General features: G+C 43.4%; 2 protein-coding genes across 6 annotated transcripts; one reads left to right on the top strand and one right to left on the bottom strand.

Annotated features, from left to right (window-relative positions):
• Positions 1 to 84: 84 nt before the first annotated feature.
• Positions 85 to 3,208, bottom strand: LOC135555399 (serine/arginine-rich splicing factor 2-like). Of its 5 annotated transcripts, XR_010457866.1 has the most exons (5): positions 2,553 to 3,208; positions 1,968 to 2,262; positions 1,345 to 1,493; positions 792 to 861; positions 85 to 401 (listed from the first exon to the last, which is right to left on the bottom strand). XR_010457866.1 is itself a non-coding variant. In XM_064987782.1 (3 exons), the coding sequence occupies exons 1-2, from the start codon at positions 2,939 to 2,941 to the stop codon at positions 1,983 to 1,985; spliced, it is 669 nt and encodes a 222-aa protein (XP_064843854.1). In that variant the 5' UTR covers positions 2,942 to 3,208; the 3' UTR covers positions 85 to 861; positions 1,968 to 1,982. The 5 variants fall into 5 exon arrangements, 2 of the variants coding, with proteins under 2 accessions (XP_064843854.1, XP_064843855.1); XR_010457864.1 differs by having other exon boundaries at positions 85 to 861; XR_010457865.1 differs by lacking the exon at positions 1,345 to 1,493.
• A 228-nt stretch (positions 3,209 to 3,436) lies between these two features.
• On the top strand, positions 3,437 to 9,018 carry LOC135555398 (UNC93-like protein MFSD11). The gene is made up of 14 exons (XM_064987781.1): positions 3,437 to 3,655; positions 3,841 to 4,017; positions 4,131 to 4,186; positions 4,590 to 4,697; positions 4,858 to 4,937; positions 5,044 to 5,140; positions 5,260 to 5,318; positions 5,501 to 5,660; positions 5,963 to 6,003; positions 6,101 to 6,166; positions 6,352 to 6,477; positions 6,627 to 6,801; positions 7,067 to 7,202; positions 7,395 to 9,018. Exons 2-14 carry the CDS (start codon positions 3,922 to 3,924, stop codon positions 7,554 to 7,556), a joined length of 1,362 nt encoding a protein of 453 aa, XP_064843853.1. The 5' UTR covers positions 3,437 to 3,655; positions 3,841 to 3,921; the 3' UTR covers positions 7,557 to 9,018.
• Positions 9,019 to 13,977: the final 4,959 nt, after the last annotated feature.

Genomic DNA, 13,977 nt, shown 5'->3' with positions numbered 1-13,977 from the left:
GGTTCAAAACTCAATGCATTATAAAATAGTTTACATTGTATAGTAGTGTTCTGTTAAAGTTTTAGAATAAATTGACAACCCAAATGTTTTAGAAGACAATTTTTATTAGCTTTCACATTGGACACCTATACAGACTCTTGCAAGGGGGAAAAGGAATGCACAAAGGGCAAGACAGAATGCATTAAAACAAAATTAGCACAACATACTTAGTGCTCTGAATTCGAGAACTTGTTGAAAGACAGGCATTCTACCGATGGTGAATTTGTAGCAGCCATTTAAGTTGGCCACCATCACAGCATTGTAGCCACAGGGGCATTCCGGAGAACACTGGAAACAGCCAAGCACTGCAACACGCCACCTTAACAGCTAACCAGCAATACTCAACTGCTACACAACTGCGCCTAGTGCACAAAAAATACAGGAGAGAAGATTAGAGTCACAATGAAATTAAACAAAGCTACATAGCAAAGTTGACCTGCAAGTAAATCCATGCCTGGTTCTTGTCATACTGATTCTAAAAGCCCTACACATTTGAACTTCTGTAATGGCCTTCATGAAACCCAACAGTTGTAAAAGCTAGACCATCAAATCTTCACTGACAGTTTTAGATAACTAAAATAGCCATGCAGTCCAACAAATTGAAATCCAAGCAGTCTTAGCCCATCTACCTCAAAAGCACATTAAGTATAGTTTTTATTTTTTTGTTAAACATTGCACAATGAAAGACAAGCAGTCTGGGCAAACAGAAAAAAATAATACACAAAGCCTTCTGATCAAGATACAACAATAACCTTTTACACAGAAATCATTGTATGGACAGTGTCCTCAGTCTGAAGTGTGACGTCCTCATTGGCATCTCATCTGAAAAATGTTTGAAAGACAAGGATGTAAGAAACTGGTGTTGGAAAACAAATAATTCAATTTTGTTTTCAACCTCTAGTAATGAAGTGGCGACGACTTGTTAACTTTACCACACCCCTCCCTTCAGATAGACATGGAGACACCTCCAGGCCATATGTATGGTGTAATCAGCTGGCAATGTAATGCCAACTTCATGTGCATAGCACATTTCCCCCATATTAGTAGGAAACTAGTCTACATTTGAAAGCAAGAGCCAAATCAAAAGCTATGCAAACCCGTTTCTGATGGTTGAATATTTTTGGTTCAAGGAAGGAACCAAACGCCAAGAGACGCCCGGGCTTCACAAAAATGAGAAATCTTGTCATGAGAAACCAGTCAGACAAACCTTGGTTCCCTCCTGAGCACAAGTCTTTGCCCCAAAAAAGCAGAGAGCATGACCTGGAGGACAATGCAAGGCTTCTGTCCATTGTCCTGCAGACGTACCTCAACACCACCCCAACACTGACTGCAACCTGCAACCGGCCTGCTCCATAGCAACCCCCACAGCAGCAGGTGCCCGGACAGCTCACACACCCAGCTCACTAACTGCTCATACTGCCTCAAACTCCTCTTTTGCAAACAGGATTCCGCAGCTTGGAGGAGAGAATTCCAGATTTTTTTTATGAACATTTTATTTTTACGTTAAAAATGTATTCTCAAATGCCACATATGTACAATGCAAGAATGGACCTAAATTTCCTCTACACTGATAATGAACTGGAACATTGGGCAGGACAGAACAAAATTGTGACAAAGGAATAGTCCCCAAAATCCATCAAATGTGGGTTTCAGGCAACCACCATATGGGACAGTTTTCCATTCCTCTTTGCCATGCCCAGTGTTACAGTAATATGCATAACCACTTTGAGGTGGAAAGACTTAAAGTAGTTCACATTGTCAAGACATCCCACAACCAACCCCATTCTATTTAACCATAGAACCATGGAAAAGGGAGACGTAGTGCAAATCCATCCCACACATAATATCCCAGCATCACATCCTCCCCATGCTAGTCATACAATCTAGTGTAACGCTAGACTTCACCTCAAACAATTTACAACACTTACCATTTTGCCAGTCAACTATGGGGTTTCAGCTCCATTCTCCCCAGGTGACTTGGGCTGGCTCTTGGATCTTGATCTTGAGGCTCTTTCTGCAGGGGTGTGGCTCCTGGAACGAGACTTGGACTTAGGAGACTTGGATCTGGAGCGGGACCTGGACGGGGACTTGGCCTTGTCTCTCTTAGGGGAGCGAGACTTGGAGCGAGAGTAGGAACGAGACCTTGATCGGCTGTTGCGGGAGCGGCTGCGGGAACGAGATCGGCTTCTGCTCCGGGATCTGCTGCGTCTCCGACGCCTTGGACTGGTGAGGAGAAACGAGAGTTAGTTCGTTATGTCGAGTTATCGCCCATCCAAAATCTGTAAACGTAAGGCCACAACACCCTCAAAACGCTGCCAAGTTACCAGGTCAATGAACCACACTTGTAATGGTGGCTGATTGACGATACATAATCGAAACAAGGGCCATAAGGTACCGTTGCAACATTCAAGTTCCTAAACGTACATTTAAAAAATATCACATAGCTAACAATGAAAAACGACCCAATCGAAGGAGAGCTAGAGCAACTACTTAACCATGTGCTCAGCTCTTACCTCCTACTTCGTCGGCCATCACCCCCGTACCTCCGGGGTGCACCTCCACGCCGACGGTCACCACGATCTCCACGGTCACCACCGCCTCCATGATGAGAATCTGGGGGACGTCCGTAACGGGCCATCTGGACTCTTAACTCGCGTCCGTCCAGCACGGCACCATCCATTGCGTCCATCGCATCCTCTGCGTCCCGCTTGTCATGGAATCGCACAAAGGAGAACCCTCTACTCTCTTTCGTATAACGATCTCGGGGGATGTAAACATCTCCTACCCTACCATACTTTTCAAAGACACGGCGAAGGGTCTCAGGTGAGGTTCGGTACGTCAGATTATCCACTTTAAGAGAAGTCATGCCCTCAACATCGGGCGGGGGCCTACCATAGCTCATGTTGCAGATAGGGCCTTAGTTAGCCTAGCTAACAAACACGCAACAGTACTACCAGAAAATGTGAGTGAAAGGTCAACACCCGCTTAAAGTTTTTGATTAAAATTATTTTACTTAATCAACCTGCTCGCAATATGTCGAGTTTTTCTTTAAAAAATGCAATATAGCTTTCCAAATTTATGACGATTTCCTTAGCACCGACCATTTGTTGGGACAAGATGTTGCCCCTTGCTCCTCCTCGTTGAATGTGGTTGACGAGTAACGCTGCTGCGTATTTATTTGGAGGGATAAGCAACGCATCTTCAAATTACACATTTTTAAATCATAATTCAATGCACCAAAATATATTATATTATATACAAATTACTCGGAGGGGACACAAACGGAAAATACTTTCAATTTAGTAATGTTTTTTAATATTTTGACCCGGAAACGAGATTGGCGTCAGACTATAGCAAATACACTCAGTTTCCCAGTGGGCTTTGGGTTGTACGCCTTGAAATGTCAGCTGACTATCTCACATGACGAACAGTTTTGGTCACTCACTGAAAAAATATTCAAAGACCAATTTTACACTACACAGGGGAAAAGTATCGTACATTATTGTTGGATTCTTTCAAGGCTTTGGGTCCATGGTGGTATCTCCACAAGTCGTTATTGGTTTGCTAACTATGTAGCTTGCACAAACAAGGACTTTACAGTGCAGCACCCGACTCGGTAAATTGTTTTCTTCTCAAGTGGCTAAATAGACAAAAGCAAGGAACTACTTACTATAGTGATTATTTGGTAGCAGATCTACCTCGATATACCTACCTAGTGTCTTGACAATAGCTAATATTCATAGCATAACATCGTTTCTACAGATTTGTCACTATGGTTGTTTTGATTCTGTTCTTTTTCAGATGAGCTGTGGACCACTTCAGGTTTTTTTTTTAACTAACCCATTTCGTCAAGTAATATTACAGTGACACTCTGCAGCAAGCATGGGTCCAGAGGGAAAGACACTCTTGAACATCATAATCCTGGGTTTTGGATTTATGTTCATGTTCACTGCTTTCCAAACATGTGGCAATATAGAGGTATGGTTGAACTGACAAATGATATATACAAATTCAAGCCACACAACTGTAGGGAACCTACAGGGGAAGTTAATATTGATGGTGTCAATTATTTATGTCTCATGCTTTTTCAGCAAACTGTGATCAAGAGTTTCAACAGTACTGAATTCCATGGGAGTGGATACACAAGGTAATTCATTGTGATGCTGAAATACTGTGACTTTGACCTATGTGACTCCTATGGTAAAGATTAGAACTGTTGGAAATGCGTAATCCTGTCTCTCTCAAAGAGGTCTCAAAAGGCAAGTCATTGAATCTGCCCAGTTTAGGCAACAAAGTTGACTTTCAGTTCTCTACAATATCCCAGTTTCCTGAGGTATTTCGTAAATAACATGCATATGACTGTGGTGTTGTAGGGCCTCGTCTGTGATTTTTAATTGCTGCTGTTGGCCTTTATGGACATCTTAATGACACCACCCGTGGCAGGCAAACACCAGGCTTAAAAAAAAAATTCAAACACGTCCTTATTGAATAAAATGCCTGCACTTGTAGCCATGTTGCTAACATTTTCTATGTTGTGTCTTTACATGTAGCATGGCCATCATCTATGGAGTTTTCTCTGCATCCAACCTGATTGCTCCCTCAGTAGTGGCTGTTATAGGACCCCAGTTGTCCATGTTCTTTAGTGGACTAGTATACAGGTGAGCACACTCCTTTGACCTTTCTTTAAATCAACCCACTGTAGCCTATACCTGTTTACAGAACTGTTTATTTATCTATTCTCTCTGAGTGTGCATAACATACTTGTTTTCATTAGCTTGTTTGTGATGTTAAGACTGTCCAATGTTTTATTTCCATCAGTGGATACATTGCCATGTTCATCCACCCCTACACCTGGAGCTTCTACACAGCGTCTGTAGTTGTTGGAATAGCGGCTGCAAGTAAGAAGACTGTGGTATTCTTACTTGAGAATTAACGACTTGTATTTCCTATCACCACATAACCCTCTTTCTTTTCTCTTTCAATCTCTTTCCATCTGTGGCCTAGTATTGTGGACAGCTCAGGGGAACCTACTCACCATCAACTCTACAGATGCCACCATCGGCAGGAACAGTGGTATTTTCTGGGCCTTGCTACAGTTCAGGTACTTCTTCTTATCAGCATAACTGTATTGATTGCATCACTGTTTACCACAGCTTTTTTTACTCTGGGACTGAATCCATGTTGTTGGACTGCCTAACATGTATCTATCCCATTTTGCAGCTTATTCTTTGGAAACATGTATATTTATTTTGCCTGGCATGGCCATGTTCACATATCAGGTATGTCATCAGTTTTGGTTAACTTTTTACTATAACAATGTAGATATCGTTTGAATGTATTCTACTTAGGTTCATGAGTCCTTTCCTTTTTATAGTATCTAGCATTCCCTAAGTTCCCTTGACACAACGAGAAAATCTAATTTTGGCCATAAGTTGCTGACGTGTGCTGTGTGTGTGTCTAGACAAGGATCGCCAGACGGTTTTCATCTCTCTCACGGTCATCAGCCTGGTGGGCAGCTTTCTGTTCTTCCTGATCCAGAAGCCAGAGCCTGAGGCCACACCCTCCGAGGCGTCCGAGTCACTGCTGCAGACTGAGTCCACAGAGAGCGCCCCTATCATCGTGTGAGTGCAGTCTGCAGACAGGCTGGGATGGAAAATGTGGTTGAGGTCTAACGTTAGAGTGAACTAGCACAAGAACATTTTTCCTTATCTACCATTTATTGACCATAATCACACATGTTGTCATGCATACATACAGATGTCAAATATTGATATACTAATAGATATGCCATTCTGTACCTGTGGTTGTATGTAAGGTACTTTGTATTCCTCCATAGGCCTGGGTTGAATCTGGATAATCCTGTATTCCTTTATGTCTGGAAAGGCTGTGCTTAAGTTTATTTATGGATTTCTCTTCCTTGCAGCGCAACTCCAGGTCTCGGTTCCCAGGCGCTGGATGCTTTCAGTGAGTCAGAGTTCATTGGTTGCTTCTTACTTCAATCTGTCATGTCAGAAACAAAGGCCCATAGCTCAACTGACTGATATGTGTTCTCTTCTTACAGAGAAAGCGTTGCAGTTATCTGTCACTAAAGAGATGCTACTGCTGAGTATCTCCATATCATACACAGGTGGGCAAATTCATTCCAAATAATTCAGAAAAAAATGATTTGGGCTATTTCCAACATGAGGAAATTCTTTCAGTGGATGCTAGTATAGATATATAAACGGATGCATATTCAATTGACATTGAGTATGTTTGAATGCGTAACCATAGGTTCTATGTGTGTAACTCTTGCTCCTTTCCCACCTTCAGGCCTAGAGTTGACATTTTACAGTGGGGTATACGGGACATGTATAGGAGCCATGACTCAATTTGGGAATGACGCTAAGAGTCTGATCGGGCTCTCTGGTATTTTCATTGGCCTGGGAGAGATCCTGGGTGAGTCAGTCATTTTTTTTATCTTCAGTGCTGTTTCGGATCACATGATACATGTGAGGTTTGGAAAGCAGATAAACTGGTTGACAGGAAGGGACTGATGATTCGAGGAAGTCAACGCTTCTGTTTTTGCTGTGCCACTGTTTGTCCAGGAGGGGGCGTGTTTGGGATGCTGAACAAGTGCAACCGGTTTGGGAGGAACCCGGTCGTGCTGCTGGGGCTGATCACTCACTTTGTGGCCTTTTACCTGATCTTATTGAACATTGCCAGTGATGCCCCTATTGCCCCAGAAGAGGGCACACACCTGCAGGCATACATCACCCCAAGGTACACAGCAGGGCTTACTCAGTTGGCCCATAACAATGACCATAGATTACTATTACAACAATTCTACGTATATTGCATAAGAATACAGCAGGTCAGGACATGAGCATTATGTTAAGTGTAGCAGTAGTGCATAATTGCATTTGAACTCTATCAGGTTCAGATTGTGTAAGGTTTCATGTCTGTATTAACCTGGGATGTTGTCTGTTCAGTGTTGAGGTGGCGTGGCGTTGCCTTAATTGCTTAACCTATTGTGTTGTTTGTTCAGTGTTGAGGTGGCTCTGCTGTGCAGCTTCCTGCTGGGCCTGGGGGACAGCTGCTTCAACACCCAACTGCTGAGCATTGTGGGATTCATGTTCCGGGAGGACAGCGCTCCTGCCTTTGCCGTTTTCAAGTTTGTCCAGGTACATTGATATCTGTTAGGCCTACACACACAAGATGGTTTGCTGTCTATGGTGATGATGTATTACTCTGAATGATTTGAAGAAATATCACATTGAGCTATTTGCTTGGTATATCCCTTGATGATTCCCCATACTTGCGAACCACAGTTGCTGTATTACAGTGGTGTAACTTGGTGCTCTTGTCCTCCGCAGTCCATCACTGCAGCCCTGGCCTTCTTCTACAGTAACTATCTCCTGTTGCACTGGCAGCTGCTCATCATGGTTGTGGTGGGCTTCCTGGGCACGCTATCCTTCTTCGTGGCTGAGTGGGTGGTGGTCTCCAGCCGACGGGACACTGACTATGACAACATATGACAACCAATGGGAGGAGGGGGTCACGGTGAGAGGTACTATTCACAGCGGGACGGGTCATCCGGGGAAGAGGAAGGTGTTACACCGACTATCAACCTAGCTATCCTTTGGAATCCTTCAACTGACCGTTTGACTGGCCCACCTCAGCCCCAATAAGCAGAGACTGTAGTAAACGCTGTTTTAGCAGAGTCATTCACAGCTCTATTGATTCCAATAAGCAGAGACTAGTAACACTGTTTTAGCAGTCATTCACAGCTCTTTTGATTTTTGCCTTTCAAGTGGAAGATACACTTAAATACTGTATATTTTACTTTACTTGGAGTGAGTCAGTTGTGCACAGAGGAGCCTTTACTTTCATGTTCAATGTCATTCACTGTGCTTCTGTCTTCATGTAGATGTTCAGCTGGTTGGTTTCAATGTGCTGTAGTCATTGATTAAGGTTTGGCTAGACTGCTATTCCTACCAAGGTTTCCAGTTTCGACATTAATCTTATTATACTACTTAAATTTGATAGAAGAAGAAAACGTAGTACAGTCGATTCTTGATAAGCGCACATTGGAAATATACAAACTCTGTTTACATGCAGTTTATCAGTTCAAATTCAAATAGACTCTTCACTTCCGCATGCTCAGATTTAGGATACACATTTAGAACACTCCCAAGCCATTGCAGTTATCAGGTCTCCACTGCATCTAGATGTCTTGTAAGATGGCATTTGTCATAAAGGGAGAAATTACGCATATACACCAGCTTATTGCAATTTAAATTATTTTTGTTATAGTGATATCTGTACAAAATTGTTGAACAATGCTCTAAATGTTATTTCTTTGTCAATATTTGCATCACACTTTCAGAGTATCTGTAGTATTCAATAGGTTTTGTTAAAAGTGGGATCCAAAAGGCCATAGATAGTGTATTGAGGATGATGGCATGGCTGTTGGATGAATGGTAAATTACAAAATGTAGACCAGAATTTGTATGTCTAAACTGCTCTCGGTTTATAATGCTCTGTTAAAATGTCACATTGAGGAACTCTTGAGCTTATGAGTTTATAAGGCTATGGTTTTATTTAGAACTCACATTGAAACAATGACATTTGCACTCTGCAAACATCAAGCATTTTTTTGTTCTACATTTTCATCATGCAATTTCGATTGAGGTCACAAACAGTTTAGTGTTTGTGCTCCTCCTTGCCAAAAATGTATAGTCTAGTTCATGAATTATTTAATTCATTGTGTGGATCGCTTAATGTAGAGTTTAGTTCTGTGGCACATGTAAAACTGAGTTTGAAGATTGTTCAGTGCCAGAGCTGTTGGATGTGAGGCAATCAATAGGATTTTGAGGGAATAACTATGGATTATGAACTAGATTTTATACTTGAATGTAGTTACTTAGAAAGGCACCATGATATGCAGGCTTGTTTTTTAAACATTTTTATTATTATAAAATTGTTATTTTGAGCCTTTTTTTCGTGTCTGTATGCTCCTTTTTGTATACCTGGGGTGAGAACAGGTGATGCTTTGCATACTTTCTCAACAACACAACCCTTGTCCTACATGATGAGGATTTGCCTTGTTGCTCAGCAACCAGGGACGCTGTGAGTCACAATGTGGGATGCAATTATTGTGTAATGGAAGAAGGCTACATCCAATCACAAAAGGGAACTGTACTCACTGTCATTATTACGTCCAATACGGTTCTATGGTAGGTATGAGAGATTAGAACCAATTTCTAAAACAAGGTTAGAAATGGCATTGGAATAAGAAACAACCGATATTGAGTAGCAACGAAAAGGTGTTGAAAAGTAACTGTGTAGGGAATATTTCATTCTAATTTGCAGACACTTTTTATTTAGTACAGAATAATCAGAGATTTTTTTTCTATATAATTTTACATTTCTATTTTTTTGCTTTCGATCCTGTCCTTTAAAAAAAATATATTATGTTATTTAATTGAATCATTCTGGCGTTTTATTTTTTACAAAATAAGATGGCAATATTGGAAGAAGAAATATCTTATCCCTCGTAAATACCTTTTATTAACATTAACTCAAAAGCAGTGAGAGACAAAAGGTCAGCTGACATTAGTTTGTTCGATTTGGTGAACCTGTCGATCGGGACACCTGAAGTTGGAGCTGTCAACTTCAATGCGTTGCATACCCTCCTCCACGCTATCCTGGGACACCTGAAAATCCAAAATGTGACCACCGGCTGGAGAGAGCAGGATGCCCTGCACAGGAGCCCCATGGCCCGTATCTGACCAAGTCCTCTAGCCCGTACCATCACATGGGAGATGGAGAGACAGATGGCCGCGCTGGAGAATCTTCCTAGCGGTACAGATCTTCTGAGCCGCACTGCCTCAACCACAACACCGGTCAACGACTTGTGGCAGCTGATGCAGCTCCGCCGCAAGGCTCAGGCGAGTGAGGACGGCGTGTCCAAGGTGAGACAGGCTCTTCCTCAAAATGTAATTATTAATATCACACTGCCATCGTGGAGTTATAATTTTTATTATAAATTGAAATAATGTCATGCGAGGAATACGGAACACTGCTGCTGTGACAGTGCTGCCTCCCTTGATCAACAGTCAAAACTGTGTTGAAACTTTGATTTGTCTGTGATGCACAATTTTGCTTGTAATAAGATAGGCGCCAAATTATTTTGGGGAATCTGTCCCAAAATAATTTTGTGGTCAAAGAAAAATGGCCATAACAGTCAAGAAATAGGATAACATTACAGTTCCACTGGGTATTCTAGACTAGACATCCATCTTGTGACAGATGTTAGAGTCTGAGGTTTATTTCTTGACCCTTATTTTACCAGGTAAATTGACTGAGAACATATTCTCTTACAGCAAGGACATGGGGAAGAGTTAAAGTTGGGAGGAGAGGGGACAAATAAGCCAATTGGAAGCTAGGGATGATTAGGTGGCCATGATGGTATGGGGGCCAGATTGGGAATTTAGCCACAACACTGGGGTTAACACCCCTGCTCATATGATAAGTGCCATGGGATCTTTAGTCAGGACACTGAAAGACAGCCCTGGGGCACTGAATCTCCTTAGACCAGAGGGAAGAGTACTACCTATTGGCCTTCCAGCAGCGTTCTGTCTCCCATCCAGGTACCGACCAGGACCAACTACCTAGTTTCTGAGGCAAGCCAGCAGTGGAATGCAGGGGGATATGCTGCTGGCAAGTGATTCAGCCCCTCTTATCTGTATTAAGTCCTTGAGTGCTTGCTCATCAAAGCCCTGTCCCGCAGCTGGGGGCCTGTCTGTGTGGTGAATGGTGAGCATTTCAGAACTCTCAACACTGGATAAGGATATTGATGACAGAGCACAGCACAATAGGTGATGTGCACCACACTGTCTTCTCAAATGACCTCGCTGTGTCTCTGTTCCAGTTTCCAAAGGAAAGGCCACTCCCCAAAGATAAGCACCACTCCTGTGTTCCCTGTGTATGCTGTGGAACAAAATTGAATAGCTGAGTAGTACAGATCACTAGGGGAGGCTGCTGAGAGGGGACGGCTCATTGTAATGGCTGGAATGGAATTAATGGAATGGAGTCAAACATGTGGTTTCCATATGTTTGAAACCATTCCACCTATTCAGCTCCAGCCATTACCACAAGCCCGTCCTCCCCAATTAAGGTGCCACCAACCTCCTGGGGTGTCCACAATTTAGAATCAGTGTCGGTCCAGTACTTCATACCACACTCTGAACTGTATCTCTGCTGTTATCTGAAATGTCTGCGTTTGAAATATGGACACTGATAGAGACATGAGTCTGTGTAAATAAAGCAAGTAGGAAGATGACAGATTGCACAGGTCTTAGCTATCTTCACTGATGTTGCCCAGACCTGCCCAGTTAACACTCAGGTGATATGAGGGAGGGACATCCAGTGGGTACAGGCGAAGGTGCCTCTGAAAATCCTCTGAATCATTCATGTATCCTGTGGGCGTACTGCTATGGGTCAATACCAGTATCCAATGGCCCTGTCTGGCTTTCTCTGGCCCTGTCTGGCCCTGTCTGGCTTTCTCTGGCCCTGTCTGGCTTTCTCTGGCCCTGTCTGGATTTCTCTGGCCCTGTCTGGATTTCTCTGGCCCTGTCTACCATATCCCTGAAGACCCCACGAAGACTCAATGTCCATCAGTTTCTGCCTCAGAACTCATAGCAGCATATTGTATTTCCCGCATATAGGCCCTTAGCCAGGGTCACTTTCTTCTTGACCCATGGCAGAGGTTATCAGGGGATTGTTGTGGTTGATAAAGGTGTGCTCCGCTGTGACCCCACAGGGTACATGTCCTGGATCTGAGAGGGTTGTGAAAAGTCTGCCTGAGTGGCGCTCTGTGTTCACAGTGGCGTGGAAGGATTCCAGGCCACCGGCCATCTTAGTCAGAGCCAGTTAATGGCTGACTAAAGAGTAACCGGGAGGTAGAGAGGATGGCTTTCTTCCCAATCGCAAATAACTTCCTTATCGTTGGGACAGTAAGAGTTAGTGTACTTACATTATGTTAGTTACTCATTTCCTACCCCTTTTACTAGAGTTTTGTGTGTTGTCAGAAGGGGCTTGTATTTAGGTTGTCCTGTCCGTTACCATTTGCAACAGACTTGTGGGTGATGCTGACCCAGATGTTGTGGCAGAAACAGGAAGGAGGTTGGGCACTCTGTCCAAACAACATCCTCACAGACAAACAGACAGAGTACTCGGGACATTGTCTCTGAGGAAGATATGGTTGGGGATGTCCCCTGGTTAGGGAGCCCAGCTCCTTTGAGGGAAGAGGACGATGCATACATTTTGCCTACTGTTTGCTGATGTAGGCAAATATCATAATTTCCTGTGAACTCAATATGTCCAATCAGCCTCACGATGAGCTTTTAAAGTGTCATAGGAATCTCATAGGAAATTAACCATACCCTGGACCCACTCATCAAAATGTGACACAGTTGATTGTCTCTCTGTTTGTCATTAGGGGTTGGGTTGGTTGCCAGGTTAGAATATTCCAGTGCATGTCCTGCTTACAAGATTTGATCATGTTTTGCCTAATCTCATGTCTCTGAGATGCATGAGGCGATCAAGGAAAAGGTGGTCTCCTCCAGAAATTCCATACACGCAGGTCATATATCCCCTCCACGTTTACAGCTCACTGAACAACCTATTAGTTATTCAGCCAATTGTTTGACGGCCTGTGCAGCTCAGTGGGGTCGCTATGCGTCGTTTCATGTCTGGGTGCGTTAGACAAACCCACCGGAACTCTGGTAAATACGTTCAAAGCCACCTGTTTCAACTTTGCTTAGTAAACACAACCTATTTCTAATTTGCAACACCCAGAGCACATGAGTGGGTTTACTCTGTCAACAAGGCCTCAGCTGTGTTAGAGAGTGGAGTGGTTCCATATGGGCAGGGGTTATGTACTCTGAAAAACATGGATGATCTGGAGACAGACAGGTCCTACCGCTGCTTTGTAACAGCTTGTGTATCTCATCTACTGCATATGGATGGTGGTGTCCTAGTAACCTCCCGTGGGGTGAAATGTCAACTGGATGGAGCCATGGAGAGGGGTTTTGGGATCCCTCCTAAATGAAGGGGTTTAGGATCTTCCTACTGATCTTCAAAGGAAGTAGCCAGGGGAATAGTCACAGATATGGCTTTGGTCAGGGGGATTTCTACCTTACTGAGTCCCCTGACCGCTTCAAAGTTTCACAGACTCTTACTTTGGGAGATTAGAGAACTGGGCTGAGTCAGTTTCAAGTGTTTTGGGCATGAAGAGGCTGTGAAAAAGCTTTAGACCTAATGCTAAGAGATCACCATGTGTGCTGATTCACCCTGAATAAGACACAGTGATGCCAAAATGTTGGAGATTTACCCAATACATTACTGGGAGCTTATATCGTGTGTGCGACCCTCTTTCGATTCAGTCATCATAACAGAAACTGACAAAAGGTAATGATTGTGTTAATTGATCTGACCAGTGATGTGAGGTTCTTTGAGCTTTGAGTCCTTCGAACACACTCTGTTGTGTTTCCAGTCTATATCGCTGATCCAGGATCTGCTGAAGGAGATCCAGGACCTGAAGGAGTCCAGAGACGACCTGAAGAAAGCGGTCAAGAGCCTCCAGAACCAACTCAACCAGGTCAGACACACATCCATACTGGCAAACCCTCATAGTGAGGAGGGATTGCAGATAGACAACATTTGGCAACCTTGCTCATCTCCCTCATTAATCTACAGTAGGGGATCTACCCAGTGCTCATCACTAGGGAATCCTTCTCCATCTCACCACCCCACACAGTGGTGAAATATAGCGTCATGTAGAGCCCGATCCACCCTGGCCCTGGTCCCCTCCCTCCATCCCTCTCTGTAGGGGACATGGAGTCATACAGAGGGCAACAGCATCAAAGAGCCACAGCTTATCTCTGGCAAGCT

This window comes from Oncorhynchus masou, chromosome 15, assembly GCF_036934945.1.
Source record: "Oncorhynchus masou masou isolate Uvic2021 chromosome 15, UVic_Omas_1.1, whole genome shotgun sequence".
NCBI lineage: Eukaryota > Metazoa > Chordata > Actinopteri > Salmoniformes > Salmonidae > Oncorhynchus > Oncorhynchus masou.
This window is presented reverse-complemented; position numbering and strand designations above follow the sequence as displayed.